The 14,910-nt window shown below is 65.2% G+C and overlaps 1 protein-coding gene across 17 annotated transcripts in view; it reads left to right on the plus strand.

Annotated features, from left to right (window-relative positions):
* The window catches only part of NCOR2 (nuclear receptor corepressor 2), a 160,410-nt gene that overhangs the window by 93,683 nt on the left and 51,817 nt on the right, over positions 1-14,910 (plus strand). For 16 of the 17 annotated variants that reach the window (XM_037051893.1, XM_037051895.1, XM_037051885.1 and 13 more), the window contains 3 exons: positions 7,187-7,314; positions 8,502-8,674; positions 10,728-10,790. In XM_037051893.1, coding sequence (XP_036907788.1) covers positions 7,187-7,314; positions 8,502-8,674; positions 10,728-10,790 — 364 coding nt within the window. The remainder of the gene's footprint in view (positions 1-7,186; positions 7,315-8,501; positions 8,675-10,727; positions 10,791-14,910) is intronic. The other variant, XM_037051888.1, reaches the window with a different exon arrangement.

Here is a 14,910-nt window from a genome sequence, read left to right on the forward strand (position 1 = left end):
GGGCTGGTCTAAGAAGGGGAGCTGGGGGCCGGCGGAGGGAAGCCCCACTCCCTGGGCAGGGCCCTTCCTCCCCCTCCCAGCACTGCCGGGCCACAGGGCTGGAGTGGAGTACTTGGACTGTGCCCTCCTGGGGTCACAGAGGATGAGACTGAGTCACAGACCCAGAGACACAGCTGGCGTCCAGTGGACACTCGTGCCCGCTCCCCGGGAGGGCCAAAAATGCAGAGGCTGATCCTTGGCAGGAGCGGGCCAAGCCCCTGTCTCCTGGCCCCTGTACTGGCGACCTCATGGGCGGGGCAGGGCCCGGATGTCCTCTTCCCAAGGTGAGTCACTGGCTGAGGCCGGGCCAGCTCCGAGCACTGGGTGATGTCACCGCAGTTTCAGTTTGTGATTCATGGGCGAGGGGCCCAAGTTACCCCCATGAGTGGCAAACCCGAGGCCGGAACGCTGTGGTCAGTAGTTGACTTTAACCGTGCAGACTGTCAGGGACCACGGCTGAGGCCACTGCCAGCGGGCGGCGGGGCCTGTCCTGGGGGCAGCCGGGGCCGCCGTGGCCTCCCAGGGATGGGGGGGCCCTGCTGCGGAGGGAGCACATCCTCAAGGGTGAGTTGTCCCTGGGTCCATCCCATTGGGCGTAGGGGGGAGAGGGGCGGCCGGGGAGCAGGTCCAGTGAGTCCCCTTGGGGCTACGCCGTGGTCTGCAATTTCTTGTGTCCACGGAGCAGAGCATGGGGAGCGGCAGCTCCCTCCTGGGCACCTGGCCTCTGGGCCTGCCCCTCGCGGGCCTGAGCGGGAGGCCCGGGGAGGGGACCACCAGGGCCTGGNAGGAAGCCGAGGGGGGAGCATCCGTCTAGCGTGCCTGTTGACCGTTGACGGAGAGCTGCTGAGGTGGACTTGGGGGGCCTCTACAGGCCCGGTGTGGGCCCGGCAGCCGTTCCCCAGGCCGGCCGAGCCCCCCTCGTAGGAGGCACGTTTCTGGAGAAGGCTGGCTCGTGCCACAGGTTCAGAGACGGGCCGGGGGGGGGGGGTACCTGGTGACTTCCCTGGTGCTCCCTCCACACGTTCTGCCTCAGTGGCCCTGGAAGCAGGCAGCGATGAGGGGAGGCCCCCCACTTGGTTCCAGGCTCCAGGGCTGGTCTAAGAAGGGGAGCTGGGGGCTGGCGGAGGGAAGCCCCAATCCCTGGGCAGGGCCCTTCCTCCCCCTCCCAGCACTGCCGGGCCACAGGGCTGGAGTGGAGTCCTTGGACTGTGCCCTCCTGGGGTCACAGAGGATGAGACTTGAGTCACAGACCCAGAGACACAGCTGGCGTCCAGTGGACACTCGTGCCCGCTCCCCGGGAGGGCCGAAAATGCAGAGGCTGATCCTTGGCAGGAGCAGGCCGAGCCCCTGTCTCCTGGCCCCTGTACTGGCGACCTCATGGGCGGGGTGGGGCCCGGATGTCCTCTTCCCAAGGTGAGTCACTGGCTGAGGCCGGGCCAGCTCCGAGCACCGGGTGATGTCACCGCAGTTTCAGTTTGTGATTCATGGGCGAGGGGCCCAAGTTACCCCCATGAGTGGCAAACCCGAGGCCGGAACGCTGTGGTCAGTAGTTGACTTTAACCGTGCAGACTGTCAGGGACCACGGCTGAGGCCACTGCCGGCGGGCGGCGGGGCCTGTCCTGGGGGCAGCCGGGGCCGCCGTGGCCTCCCAGGGATGGGGGGGCCCTGCTGCGGAGGGAGCACATCCTCAAGGGTGAGTTGTCCCTGGGTCCATCCCATTGGGCGTAGGGGGGAGAGGGGCGGCCGGGGAGCAGGTCCAGTGAGTCCCCTTGGGGCTACACCGTGGTCTGCGATCTCTTGTGTCCACGGAGCAGAGCATGGGGAGCGGTAGCTCCCTCCTGGGCACCTGGCCTCTGGGCCTGCCCCTCGTGGGCCTGAGCGGGAGGCCCGGGGAGGGGACCGCCAGGGCCTGGGGCTGCAGCTCTTCCGGTCCTGCCGCCCAGCAGGCTCCCCAGGGCCCCGGGCGGGCAGGCCCCTCACCCCCGAGTCTCCCGCCGGCCTCGGGGTTGGCCTCTCCGTTTCCCGGGTTATTTCTGCTCTGCTTCTCTCTGTGTCTCAAACAAGTGAGCACACACCCCCCTCTCCTCCCTGGCCCCTCTTCCCACCCCTCCCCCAGCCTCCTCTCCCAGCCCCCCGCTGAGGGACAGGTGGCCTTGTTCGAGCTGCGGTGGCACCCCAGGGGCCTGGGGAGCTGGAATGGGGACAGTGGGACCTGGGAAGGTGTTGCAGGCAGGACAGGCCAAGCGTGGTCCACTCGGGAGGGGCAGCCACCGTACAGTAGGCCCGTGCTGGCCCCTCCCAGACAGCTGAGTGGGGGGACTCTGGTGGGGACATGTGGCAGGCCAGGGAGGACCAGATGGCCCCCAGATTGGGCTGTGCTTCTGGGCAAGTGTAATCTTGTGTTTTGGGAATGGCCGTCCAGTAGGGATGGGCATCCAGTGGGGGGTTTCAGTCCCCTTCCCCAGCCGCCCAGGCCTGCAGGCACCCACCGCTTCCACTCTGCGGGGGGCGGGACTGGTCTGGACGCAGGGCTCCCACAGGCAGATGTCTCTTGTTCTTACCCGTTGTGTGCTAAGTGGGGACAGACCTGTGGGAGGCTCCTTGGGTCCACAGTCCCCCCAGCGCACCCCAGGGGACACTGTTCTCAGTGAGGCAGCTGGCAGGTGGGCCCCAGGGAGGCAGGGGAGGCTGTGCCCAGGGACTGTCAAGCCGACCTGCTGTTTTGGGAGAAGACGAACACAGTCTTCTCATGGGCCATGACGTGGGGGCCGGGAGACTACATCAGAGGGGTAGGAGGGCTCAGACCGTGTGAGTCCCACCCTGAAACTGTGAGTGTGGGCCCCCCCAGGAGGTGGGGGTGCTGGCTGACCTCACAGGCGGCTACCCCAAGCTGGGCTGCCAAGAGTTGAGGGATGGAGCATAGGATTGGTATCTGCCCTTTTGGGCGATTCCACAGTGAAGGCGATAAACCAGGCCCCCTGAGCTGACCCCCTCCTGGTGGAGGCAGGCGGCTGACCCCAAAGGCTTCCCTGAGGAGGTGTCCTTTGGGCTCAGGCCTGAGCAGCCTGGCTCAGGCAGAGGGCACAGTGAGTGCAAAGGCCCTGAGGCAGGGACTGAGTGGCTGAGGTGGGCGGGGCTTGTTCCAGTGGAGCTGGGATTTCCCCCCCAGGTGGCAGGACAGGCTCTGCGGGAGGACATGGCTGCCGAAATCAGCATCACCTCGCAGGCAGGTCGGACGTCACGGGGCGTGTGTGTGTTATTGCAGTGCTGGCGAGTGATCGGCAGCCAGCCCCTGGGGGCGACGCCGCAACCAAGGCCCGTGCGGTGGCCTGGGTGCCAGTGTTCCCACCGGACAGGCTCCAGGCTGCCACTGATGTGGGCGTGGGACGGGGCTGGCACATTGTCAATGCCCCCCCCCCCACGTGGACGCGTGTCCGTGAGCAACCTCAGAGATGACAGCCACACACAGGTAGCTTGGAGGCGAAGCTTTCCAGAACTTACCGCCTTTGCTTTTATTACAATTTTTCCATTGTACGGTTGTGTGTTTCAGTGTTAAGTAATGGCTGGTCTAATCGTGTTCAAGCAAGCGTTGAGGTCTGGCCCCCCGGGCTGGTTCGAGCCGGTTCTAGCCCTCCTCCGTCCGAGTCTTAGAGAGACGTCCCTGGTGGGCAGAGGCGGCATCCCGCCCGAGTTCTCCCAGGCAGGCTCGTGACAGGGAGGGGCTGCCAGCGGCAGAGAGGTCCTTGGGGCCTTGGTTCCGTCCCTGGACCCCTGTCCCGCTCCCACCACCCTGGGGCCCCTGGGACCCCGTCCCCCACTGCCCAGAGACGAGGCCCGTGCAAGGGCAGACCCCCATGGGGTCCGCCTGCTGGAGACGCTCGGCGGGCAGTACACACTCGGTTAAGCGTTTGCCGTGTGAGCTGGAGCACAGTCGGGGTTGTCGGGGTTCGGGAGGCTCTCATGACACTTCAGGGGACCTGCCACCTGAGAATTGAGTCCCATGTGCACTACCTGGATCGTGGGCACCGCCTCCCATGGGGCTCCGCTCTCCTTCCTGGGGCCAACTGCCACCCCTCCCTCCACCAGCTGCTGGCATGTCTGTTGGCATGAGCTGGGTCATGTCCTCCCGGCCCAGCCCTCCGCCCCCAGCCAGCCAGATGCCCCCTGTTGGCGAGCACAGGCCTTGCAGGCAGCTGGGCTCTGCGACCCCTGTGTATTGGCTGAGGACAGTGGGTGTCTTCTTGTCTGCATGCCTTGCCCCTGTAGGTCCCCTTCCTGTGGTGTCCCCTCACCCATGTCTACCAGAGGCCTCGGAGACTCAGCTCAGAGGTTACCCTCTCACTTGTCCCGGGGTCAGGGTGAAGGACAGCGGCGTGGGCGGCATGCTGTGGCTGTGGAAGGTTCTCTCTCACCCCCGTACCGCCATTTCTCCTCCTGTGGTTCCTCGTCTCCGTCAGCCTAAGTTCCAGCTCCACACAGTCAGGGACCACATTTGCTGTGGCTTGGTGTCCCCCTTGGGCGCGGGAGAGTGCTTGTGGAGGGACGGACACGTGGGTGGCGCAGCTGGGCTTAGATGGGGTGGGGAGTCCGTGGTCTCTTGGCCCAAGGTGGCAGATAGGGCACTTGCCTGTAGCATCTTGCTGGGAAGTGCTGTGTGACCTTGGGCGGGTCACTTAACCTCTCTGTGTCCTCGTAGTGTCTTCTGTGACACAGCGGTGCCAGCAGGTTGTTGGGAGGATTCAGCTCCCTTCCTAACGGGTAGGGAATGAGCACAGGTTCAGGGAGCTCAGCCAGCGTTGGCTGTGTTCGTTCTTGCTCTTTCCCACGCAGCCCTGGGTCCAGCCTGTGGGCGCAGCACGGGCTGTTCTGGGCACTCTTGGGGATTGGAGCTGGTGTCTCGGGCTAACCATAGATCTGGCCAGGTCTTCTGCAGAGCCCTGCTGCGGTCTGGAGGGGCCGTTCCCGACCAAGCACTGGGCACGAAGCCCAATGCCGGCCTGGCCGATGGCACTTCTGCAAAGCAAAGCAAAGCGGGACCCCCACCGTGAGCTGCAGCGTTGTTTTCGATAGTGGGGTTTGGCTTCCAGAGCTTCTCCCAGGTCCACAGGCATCAGTTTCCACCTATGGCCAGGGGCCTGGGTGTGTTTGGTGGCTTGGGAACCCTGGCATCACTGCCTATACCTTGAGAGCCTCAGGCCCGCCCCAAGCCCCCTGAATCAGACCTGCTCCCTTCCGGCGCCGTTGGGTGGCCTGTTGGCACAGCGCTGGCCTGGAGCACAGGCTGGCGAGTGACTGCCCGGCGGCCAAAGTGTGTTGGTTTTTTTTGTCAATAAAGTTTTATTGGCACACAGCCATCCCCATTTGTTTACAGCTTGGCTGCTTCACGCTTCCAGGCCAGAGTTGAGTGACTGTGACAGACTGAAGGAGCGGTGGCCCTGAGGCAGGCACCAGCTGGGCCTCACAGAGCGTTTCCCAGCTCTCGGTGAAGCCCCGCTTCTCCCACGTGGCTGCCCGCTGGAATTCCCGGGGAATTCAGACCCACCGGTGCCGGACCTCGTCTCTGCACAGAGGCGGCAGAGGGGCGTCTCGGGAGACGCCAAGCTCCCTGCAGTGGGAAAGCCCCTGCCCTGCCCGGTCCTCGGTGGGCCGAGGCTGGCAAGTGTGACAGGTAGAGACAGCAACCATGCCAGTGGCCCCCGTGGCCAGGGGTCCCTCCCGTCAGCCAAGCCGTGTCCTGCCTGTGCGGGGCCCTGTGCCCTCCTCAGTGGGTGTGGGTGGAGAGGACGACGCTGTGTTGGAGCAAATGGAGACCCTTCCTGCCCAGCCCCCCACAGCAGGGCCAGCTCCAGACGGTCCTTCGCTTGTGGCTCCCCAGCAGCTGGAAGTTCACGCTACAGGGTGTGAGGGGTTCCAGTGGCTGGGACGGGCCGGTTCAGGGGCCCTGGCTACCAGTGGGGAATTGGCAGAGACATTGTGGGGGCGAGCGGCCCTTCCACCTGTCCCCTCCTGCTCCTCTTACAGAAAAGGGAGGGCTCTTAGGAAGGAGACAGGCCCTGGTTTCAGAGAGCTGTGGTTCTGCCGTGCCCGCGTTCAGAGGGCACCCATGGCCGGCCCCGTGCTCTTCTGGCCGCACCCTAAATTAAAGCTACAGAGAGGGTGGCGGGGCAAGGGAGCTTTGTGTGTTGATGGACACGTGTTCTGGGTGCGGAGAAAAGCTGCCGGGGGGCGGGGGGTGGCCCTGCCCCCACCTTCTCCATTTGCTTGGATTTCTTTCTCCTTGGCTTGGGAATCCGTGGGCCTGTGCCCTGGCACACACCAAGGGGCTTCTCAGTGGGTTTGTTTTCATTTCGCTTGGCTCAGCGGGATGGAAAGATGGTCTGGTTTGGCAGCTGCCCGCAGGGAGGGCTTCGCGGTGTCCGAGGGAATCTGTGTGCTTTAAAAGAAATCAGGTGAGACAGAAGGGAAGTCGGGCAGCGGTGTGGGCAGGAGCCGGCTGCTCCCACTTCCTCTGCCGTCCTGTCTTGTCTGTCACACAGGGTCAGTGGCCCGGCGTGACGGGGCGGGCTGGCCAGCGTCTGCCTCAGCTGCCTTGCCCGCTTGGGAGGGGATGAAAGGAAGAGGCCGGAGCTGCCTCGAGTGCCTTTGATCTCCCTGTAAAGTGGGGAGAACCTTCTCCTTGCTACCGTGGAGACAGGCTTAGGGAGGTGGCCTGAGTCAGGGACAGGCAGGGCTGGGAGGACAGGGGTGTGCACCACAGAGACACCCTCTGTAAGGGGTCTCCCACCTCAGCCTCCTGTCTGCCTGCTGAACGTGGAGAGAATCAGTGCACAGAGTGGCTAAGACACTCATCTGAGGCCGCAGAGCCACCAGGTGGAGGCGGCAGGAGTCACGTGATGGCTGGCACTTTCTCCACGTCACCCCGCGACTCCTGCCACCCTGGACCCTGGGGTCTGTGGTCTGTGGGCTCTGTGACCCGGCACCCTGCAGCGTGCTCTGCCCGAGGCCTCTTTTGGCCGACTCCCCGTGTCCCCAACGCCATCCCGCCCCGCGCCACCCCGGCCCGCCCAGCCCAGGTGCACACTCACCTGCCTCCCTGGTTTCCTCTCCCCTGCTTCCATCTGTGGCCTGGCGGCGGCGGCGGCTACAGCAGCAGCAGCAGCAGCAGCAGCAGCAGATGCCCCGGAGCAGCCAGGACGAGAAGGAGGAGAAGGAGAAGGAGGCTGAGAAGGAGGAGGAGAGGCCGGACGTGGAGAACGACAAGGAGGAGCTGATCAAGTAAGGCCAGCCGGCCCTGACACCCAGCATTGGGCTCTGTCCTCGGCCTGGATTGGGGCTCCATGGGGGACCCTGTCCCCCTGGGCGAGGACATGGTGATTCAGTGTCTACAAAGTGCCTGCCAGGAAGAGAGGCATTTTCTGCTCTGTCCCTGACAACCCCTTCCCCGCCCAAGCCTCCTCCTCTTCCTCCTGCTCTTCCTCCTCCCCCGCCCGCCCGCCCCCTCCCTCCGCCTGCCCTCTCTCTCCAACCCTCCGGAGACCTTGCAGACTGATAGCTCATTTGAGCTCCACTCCTGAGCGAATAAATCCAGGCGATGACTTTGGAACTCTTCCCCTCATCCCTCCCCCTCCTCGGGCAAGTCTCCCCAGATGCTGGGAGGGGGGATGGGATCAGAGGAGCCAGGAGGGACGAGGGATGCAGGCGGCCAGCCCCCACCTTAGAAGCCCCGCTGTCGGTGGGAGTCCATGGGGATCCAGGCGCGGCACCCCCCCCCCCCCCCCCCCGCCCCCNCCCCCCCCCCCCCCCCCCCCCCGCCCCGTGCGGAGGGAGCGCAGCCAGCCCGTGGGAAAGGTGGTGGGAAAGAGGCCGGGCACTGCCCGGCGCCAGGTACCTGGACCGGGCTCAGGAATGTGGTTTCAGAGAACATCTGGCTGGTCTCCCCACCCCGCCACCCCCCACCGTCTCCCAGACTTCCGGGGAGGACCTTCAGGAAGATGAATGGGAGGTGGAGGTGACTGGTGTGAGCGGCCCCACAGTAAACCCTCTTGGCTTCTGGGAAGGGCCTGGCTCTGGGTATCGAGGTCCGGTGCGCCCCCACACACCTGGCTCGGCCTGTGTAAGACGTGCAGGGTCCATGGAGCAGCAACTTCTTGGGGAGCAGCGTGGCTCCGTACCCCCATGATACGGCTCTGTACCCCGGTAGCCTCTCTCTGGTGTGCGGCACGGCCTTGCACGCAGCCGCCAGCCCGCAGCCCCACGGGGTGAGCGAGGCGGCCGCGCGCGGAGCACTGGCCGTCCCGTCCGGTCCGCATGTGGGGAGCGGCGCTGCAGAGCGGTCCGCTCGAGCCCGCCGGGGGTGAGTGGGGTGAATGGAGTGACGGGTGCCGGCTGGCGGCTTGGGCGCGCGCGCACGCCGCCTGCCCCGCCACCCCAAGCAGCCATCCCTGCCTCCCTCTGGCCTTCAGGGAGAAGACGGACGACACCTCGGGGGAGGACAACGATGAGAAGGAGGCAGCGGCCTCCAAAGGCCGCAAAACCGCCAACAGCCAGGGGCGGCGCAAGGGCCGCATCACCCGCTCCATGGCCAACGAAGCCAACAGTGAGGAGGCCGCCACTCCGCAGCAGAGCGCGGAGCTGGGTGAGTCGCCTGTTGGGGGAGGGGCGCCGGGTCAGCCCAGGCTCAACATTCCAGCTCCAGCTGAACCTGCTGTGTGGCCTGGGGCGAGTTCCCTGACCTCTGCGCACGTGCCTGCCGGTGAGCACAGGGTTTCCATGCCTTTGTGGAGGGACTGGCCTGAAGCAGGCCCTGGGGCATGGAAGGTGCTCAGTGGCTGGGCTGATTCCAGGGCCGTGCGTGCCCGCAGAAATGTAGACCGCCGGTTCTGGCTTTGTTGTTCAATCAGAAGGTCTGGCTGCTCTTGGCCCGCATTTCCACCAGGTGGCAGCTGCTGGAGCTGAGTAGCCAGCACCCCTTTTTGGAAGGTGCTGCCTGTCCCCTGACCTTGCCCTGCCCCTGGTAGGCACCTCAGACCCCTGCTGCGGGCTGGAGGATCGGGCAGCAGTTCCCAAGTGCAACCACAGGGGGGCAGTCCATGTATGTCTGTCACTTGTACCATTTTGGCTGTTGGGGGTGCCCACCCTCCTGCCTCTGTGGGAACCCCTGCCGCTGGCCCCGAGTGGGGGAGCTGAGGTCACAGCCACCAGGATGCCTGCCCAGGGCGAGAGTTGACGGAGGCAGTGTTTCATTTGTCACAGACACGCCTTCCCGCACACCCAGGGTCAGTTCCAGGCACCTGTCCCTTCTTCCCCGTGGGAGGTCCCTTGTACCCATTTCCAGGATGGGCTGTTGGAGGCTCAGGCAAGGGGCGTGACCTCTGTAAAGCCATGGAGTTTGTCAGGACTCAGACCTAGCCTAGGGAGTTGAAGATCTCGGGCGGCTCCTTCAAGTGTGGGCTGGCTGCCTCCAGGTGCCAGCGCACCCAGGGGCCCAGGACCGCAGGGCCCCCTTCAGAAATGCGGGGGCAGGGCTGGCTTCTGCGGAAGCACCTCTGGACCCCGAGGGGCTGGTGCTGGGCTCGACTGGGGGTGGGAAGTACAATGTGTTGTGCCCACACACCCACCCCAGCTTCAGATGTCAGCACCTCCGTCTCGGGGTCCCATGGGAAGGAAGGGGGATGTTAGCCGAAGCCCCAGAGGTGGGGGGGTTGCCCAAGGGAGTGGGGCCTCATCTCTCCTGGGCTGCTGCTCCACAGTCCCCTCTTGCCGGAGTTCCCCTCCACTGGGCAGCCAGCGAGTGTCAGGCGCATGTCCCGTGCCCTGCACTGCGCAGGCACTGTGTCCAGGAAGCTGATGCCCTGCCCCCAACCCCATGCCCGCCCTCCCCCTGGGGTCTCACGCACCTTGCTGAGGAGGACCTGGGCCCACACGCAGGGGGGACTCAGAAGCGAAATGCGGACACAGTGCCACAGCAGAGGCTGGGCCAGCTCCATCCCTTCTGAGAAGCACGAGAGACCCCCGTCCTTGTTCCGACGTGTCGGGGTAGGACGTAGTGACCGCCTTATAGGTGGGTTCGCAGGGAGTTTTACCCCCAGGGACACTTGGCCAGGACTGCGAACAATTTTTCTTAAAGATTTCATTTATTTTTAGAGGGGAAGAAGAGAGAAAGAGAAATATCAATGTGTGGTTGCCTCTCATGCACCTCCTACCTGGAACTGGCCTGCAACTCAGGCCTGTGCCCTGACTGGGAATCAAACCAGCGACCCTCTGGTTTGCAGGCTGGTGCTCATCACCAGCCTAGGGTGGGAAACCTTTTTCACTGTGATGGTTGGAGTGGGGGCCTCTGACTTCTCTCTAGAGTGTAGAGGCCAGGGGTGCTGCCAAACACCCCGAAGTGCCCAGGACAGCCCCCTGGCAAGGAGTCCACACCCGGGGGGGGGGGGCCCAGCTGCCCCAATCCTCACGTCGTCACGGTGCTCCCAGGTGGGCCACCCCCTCTCCAACCAAGCGCCTGGAGAGGCAGCTCTGTCGGTCCCAGTCCCAGACTGCCTCAGCTTCCCCGTCTGTGAAATGGGGCGACTGCACACCCCCAGCCCCAGGGGTTGCATGGAGGCTGGCCGGGCACGCGCCACGCAGCAGAGACGGAGAAGGCGCCCCTCGGTAGCCCTGCCAACACGCGCTGTGCTCCTTTCCAGCCTCCATGGAGATGAACGAGAGCTCCCGCTGGACCGAGGAGGAGATGGAAACAGCCAAGAAAGGTGAGCGGCCCCTGCTTGCGTCCGGTTCTGAGGGCCACAGGGGTGGAGGGAAGGGTGCCGACTCCCCGGGCCTTAAACCGGGGTGGCGCTGCTCCCGGGACGTTCTCAGATGGGTCACTGCCTCTTGGAGCCTTGGTTTTGCCCTCCAGAACATGGGTCTGTGTGGTCACGGCTTTGGGCTCCGCAAGGCATCCCCAGTGCCATCCGGTCAGAGCCCAGACACAGGCGGCCTGCGCCGTGTGCGTGGCCGGTGGGCAGTACCCTGTGGGGTCAGCACATCCTGGCCCTGTGGACAGCAGCAGCAGCGCGCCTGGGCTTCTCCCGGGGTGGGGTGCGGAGCCCCACTGGTGGCCACCGCAGTGGGGCCACAGGGTCAAGCTGTCTCCCAAGGGCAGGGGGTGGCTGCCTGTAGAGAGCCCAACCCCCATGGTCCTTCAGGAGCCACCAGCAGGGTCATTCGAGCTGGGTCCGTAGCTTCTTGGCTCGGTGACCCTCAGTTTCCCTCTCCATGTGGCTCAGTCAGTGTGAGGAACCCGAGAGTGGGTCTTGCGCTACCAGGACTGTGCTGGCGTGGCTGTCCCATCTCTGGAGCGCCTCCAGCCGGGTCCCTCTGCCCGTGCCCAGCAAGGGGGCTGTCAGCTGGCACAGCACCGCTGGGGAGGCAAGGCTGGCGGTGGCTCCGAGCTGCATTCTGCCCACTCGCTCACAGCTGCCTCCACCCCAGCCCAGAGGGGGGCTCTTGCTTCTGCCCAGCGCTACTGGGTCCTGCAGCTCCTGTCCGAGGCCCCTTCCGCTGGCCTCTGTGCCCAGGCCTCCAGGGAGCAGGCAGAAAAGGGAACAAATGGTCTTTCTAGTGGAGGCCCTGGGCCACGGAGTCGGGCGTGTGTGAGGCTGAGATGCGGGCTGCCTGCCCGCCCTGTGCCCACCTCAACCCTGGGGGCAGTGTGCTGAGGGGCTCGGTGTTCCAGAAGCTGAGCAGGCCCCTCTCTTGGGGCTCTGGTCTGGGCAGCCGCTCTCCCAGCCCCAGGCGAGGCGGGCACTGGACCCTCGACCTCAGGCCCTGCTTCCCGCGGCTCCAAGGGGTGCTCACGGGGCCCAGGGGTGGGGTGCGTGTCTCGTTGCTGCTGTCAGCCCCTCGAGGGGCCACTGTGCCCTTTTTCTGTCCTCTGCATCCAGCTGGTTTCCGTGTGCGTTTTGCTGTGGCATGCGAGAGAGGCCTTCTGGAAATTGTGGGGGTTTTTCCTGTTTAATGTGAGCAGATACACATAAAAGGGCCCATGGCGACCATTTGCAGGGTATCTTTCGGGTGCTGTGAGTGTGTTCACAGCACTGGGTGGCCGTCCCCCTCATCCTTGCCCGTGGGGCCTGCCCCTGCTGCGTCTGAGGCGTCTGGCTTCTCCCAGCCGCGTCCTGTGTTCAAGGTTCACCCGTGGCGCGTGGCGCTGTTTCGTCCCCTTTCCTGGCTGCATTGGCTGCGTCACACTCTGCGGTGTGGATGGCCCACAGTCTGTCACATTTGTGCATCCATTGGTGGGTGGACATGGGGGTTGTTTTCACCTTTCGGGGATGGGACTGGTGCTGCTGTGAGCATTTCTGTGGGATGTGCAGGCTGTTAGCCTCCTAGGAGGCCACGGGGTCTTGCTGTTGGCAGTGACATTGTCCCGGCACCCACCTGCAGCGGGAGGAAGGGCCCCCACACATGTTCCAGGCCTCCCATGGCCTCCCACTCCCCACGGCGTCACTGTGGCTGTCCCAGCCCCCCGCGCCCCCCCGGCTGCCCGGGAACAGGAGTCGTCTGGTGGCAGCTGCCCTCTCTCCTTGGGGAAGGGCAGATTGGGGACGGGGAGGATGGCCGGCGGGGCTGACTCACTGCTGAGACGGGCGCACGCCCCGGCGTCTCCAGGTTGGGTCCTCAGCGGCAGCAGTGAGCTCATCCTGGTCCTGCCCCCGGAGCTGGCGGCGTGGACTCACGCCGAGGCCCTGCTCGGTGACATTTGTAACAGTGCAGTGCGCGCCAGCAGGCTCGTCCGCGTGAATTACAGCAATCTGGACAATTACCGCCCAGGGTGGCTGCTAATGGCTGTGTGTTCCGGGTGGGGGCGGGGAGGCAGGTGCTGGCAGCTCCAGCGACTCCTCCACGGTGGGCAGGGGTGGGGAGGCTAAGAATGTTCCGGAGCCTTCTGCCCAGCCTCAGAAACACGGGAGAGGACCCAAGAGCCAGCTGTGCTCAAGGCAGATGGCGCCCACCACCCTTCTCCCCTCCTGTAAATTGGTGTTCCCCAGACTGGAGCCAGCCCTGGTCCCTCTCTCGGGGAGCCCGGGGAGGCAGGCAGCTGGCGTCCCCGGGCAGGGGGACCACGGAGCCTGCCTGGAGCGCCCTGGAGACAGACAACCCCCAGCCCAGCCTTGAAGGCCGAGCTGCCCCAGGTCCCCCAGCCCCAGAGGGAAAGTAGGCCTCGACCTCTGGGCCTTTCAGGTCTGGGACCTCGACAGCTTGGCCGGCCTCTGGGTGCCTCATTTTCTCACCCACACGGTGGGAATCGGGGTTCTGGAGGCCGGAAGTCGGATATCTAGAGGCCGGCTTTGGGGGAGGAGCCGGCCTTCACGGGGGTGGGGGGGTGGGAGGGGCTGCCTTCCCTGTCTCTGCCCACTTGCTCCTCTTTTCAGAAGGCCCCGCCCCCATCCGTGTGACCTCATCTGACTTGATCACGTCTCTGAGTCCCTTTTTCCAGACCAGGTCACAGGTGTTGGGGGTCGTGGGGCACTATCCAGCCCCAGCAGAGCTACCTGTACGGGGCTCTGCTGACAGAAAACAGAGGCGCTTAGGGCGGTGACGTCTTAGATGGACCGAGCTCCCGTCACCCTTTGTGGTGACAGCCAGGCCCCCGCCCAGTCCGGCTTCCTGCTCATTCCCCCTCATCTCCAAAACGAGGCTGAGGTGCCACCTCCTGGGCGTGTCCTGAGGGTGCACGAGTCGTATGTGTGCAGCCCTTGGTATACATTGGGTGCTTAGAAGTGGCAGGACCTCACTGCAGCACACAGACTCTGGGGCCTTTCTTCCTGGGTTCGCGTCCCGGCTCGGACCCGGCTGTGTGACCCTAGGTGGGTGACCGTGCCTCTCGGGACTGTGGCCCCTCATCTGCACCCAGGACAAGTGAGTGGTGGGGAGCAGCCAGTTAAGCAATTGCAAAGTGACGTGAAGAAGGTTCCAGGGTGCTGGGCTTCCACCTGGCCGGGGAGGGCCCCCCTGTGGAGGGGCGTTGGGTTGAGACGCAGAGCGTGAAACAAGAACACTAACTCTCTCCGGGACGTCCCGGCAGTTCTGGGAGCCAGGAACTGCTACGAGCTGTACGCGTGCGCAGTTGCTTCGTCCCCACCAACCCTGCGAAGCAGAGCCTGTTGTCTCTCCTTTTTTCCGGTTGAGGAAATTGAGACCCAGAGAGGGTACGTGAGCCGCCGCAGGTCACACAGCTATTACATGGTGGCGCCGGGATTCGAACCAGAGGGGGAATGGGGCCGGTGGAGGACTGGGCTGGTCAGTCCAGGGGCCAGGCTACTGCGAGGGAGGCAGCGAGGACGGGGCAGCACACGCAGCAGTGGCCTCCCTGCAGCAGGGCTGAGTGAGTGGTGGGGTCGAGGGGGAGGATGCGCAAGGGATCAAGCAGCCACAGGGACCCTGGCCCCCCCAGGGTCGGGTGGAGTGGGGCTGTGGGGCTGAGCACGAGGTGGGGAGGGGGCGCCCTCCCCTGTGGCGTGTGTGGAGTGTTCGGAGTCGGGGCCGCCTGCCCTGGGGCTCTCGCCCAGTGGGGACGGCGCATGTGCAGGGAGCTGCCTCCCCAGGAACCGGGCAGCCCCAGGGAGCTGGCTGCCTGCCCTTGGGCCCAGCGCCACCCTGGGCAGGAGGGGCAGGCCCAGCTCTGGGTCAGGATGTGAGGCTCCACTTCCCCTGGGAAAGGTCAGCCTGGCCTGGCTCGGAGTCTTGACCCAGCCGTGCGGGCGGCTCCTCCCCACCCTGGCCACCCTTTCTCTGGCGGGTGGGGGGCCAGCTGCAGAGGGGGGGGGAAGCCCCCAGTTCCCACCATTCCAGACCAGGCGTAAATGCCAGCCCAGCTCCATGCTG

Source organism: Sturnira hondurensis, unplaced genomic scaffold (genome assembly GCF_014824575.4).
Source record: "Sturnira hondurensis isolate 20B ecotype Veracruz unplaced genomic scaffold, ASM1482457v3 Scaffold0007406, whole genome shotgun sequence".
Classification (NCBI taxonomy): domain Eukaryota; kingdom Metazoa; phylum Chordata; class Mammalia; order Chiroptera; family Phyllostomidae; genus Sturnira; species Sturnira hondurensis.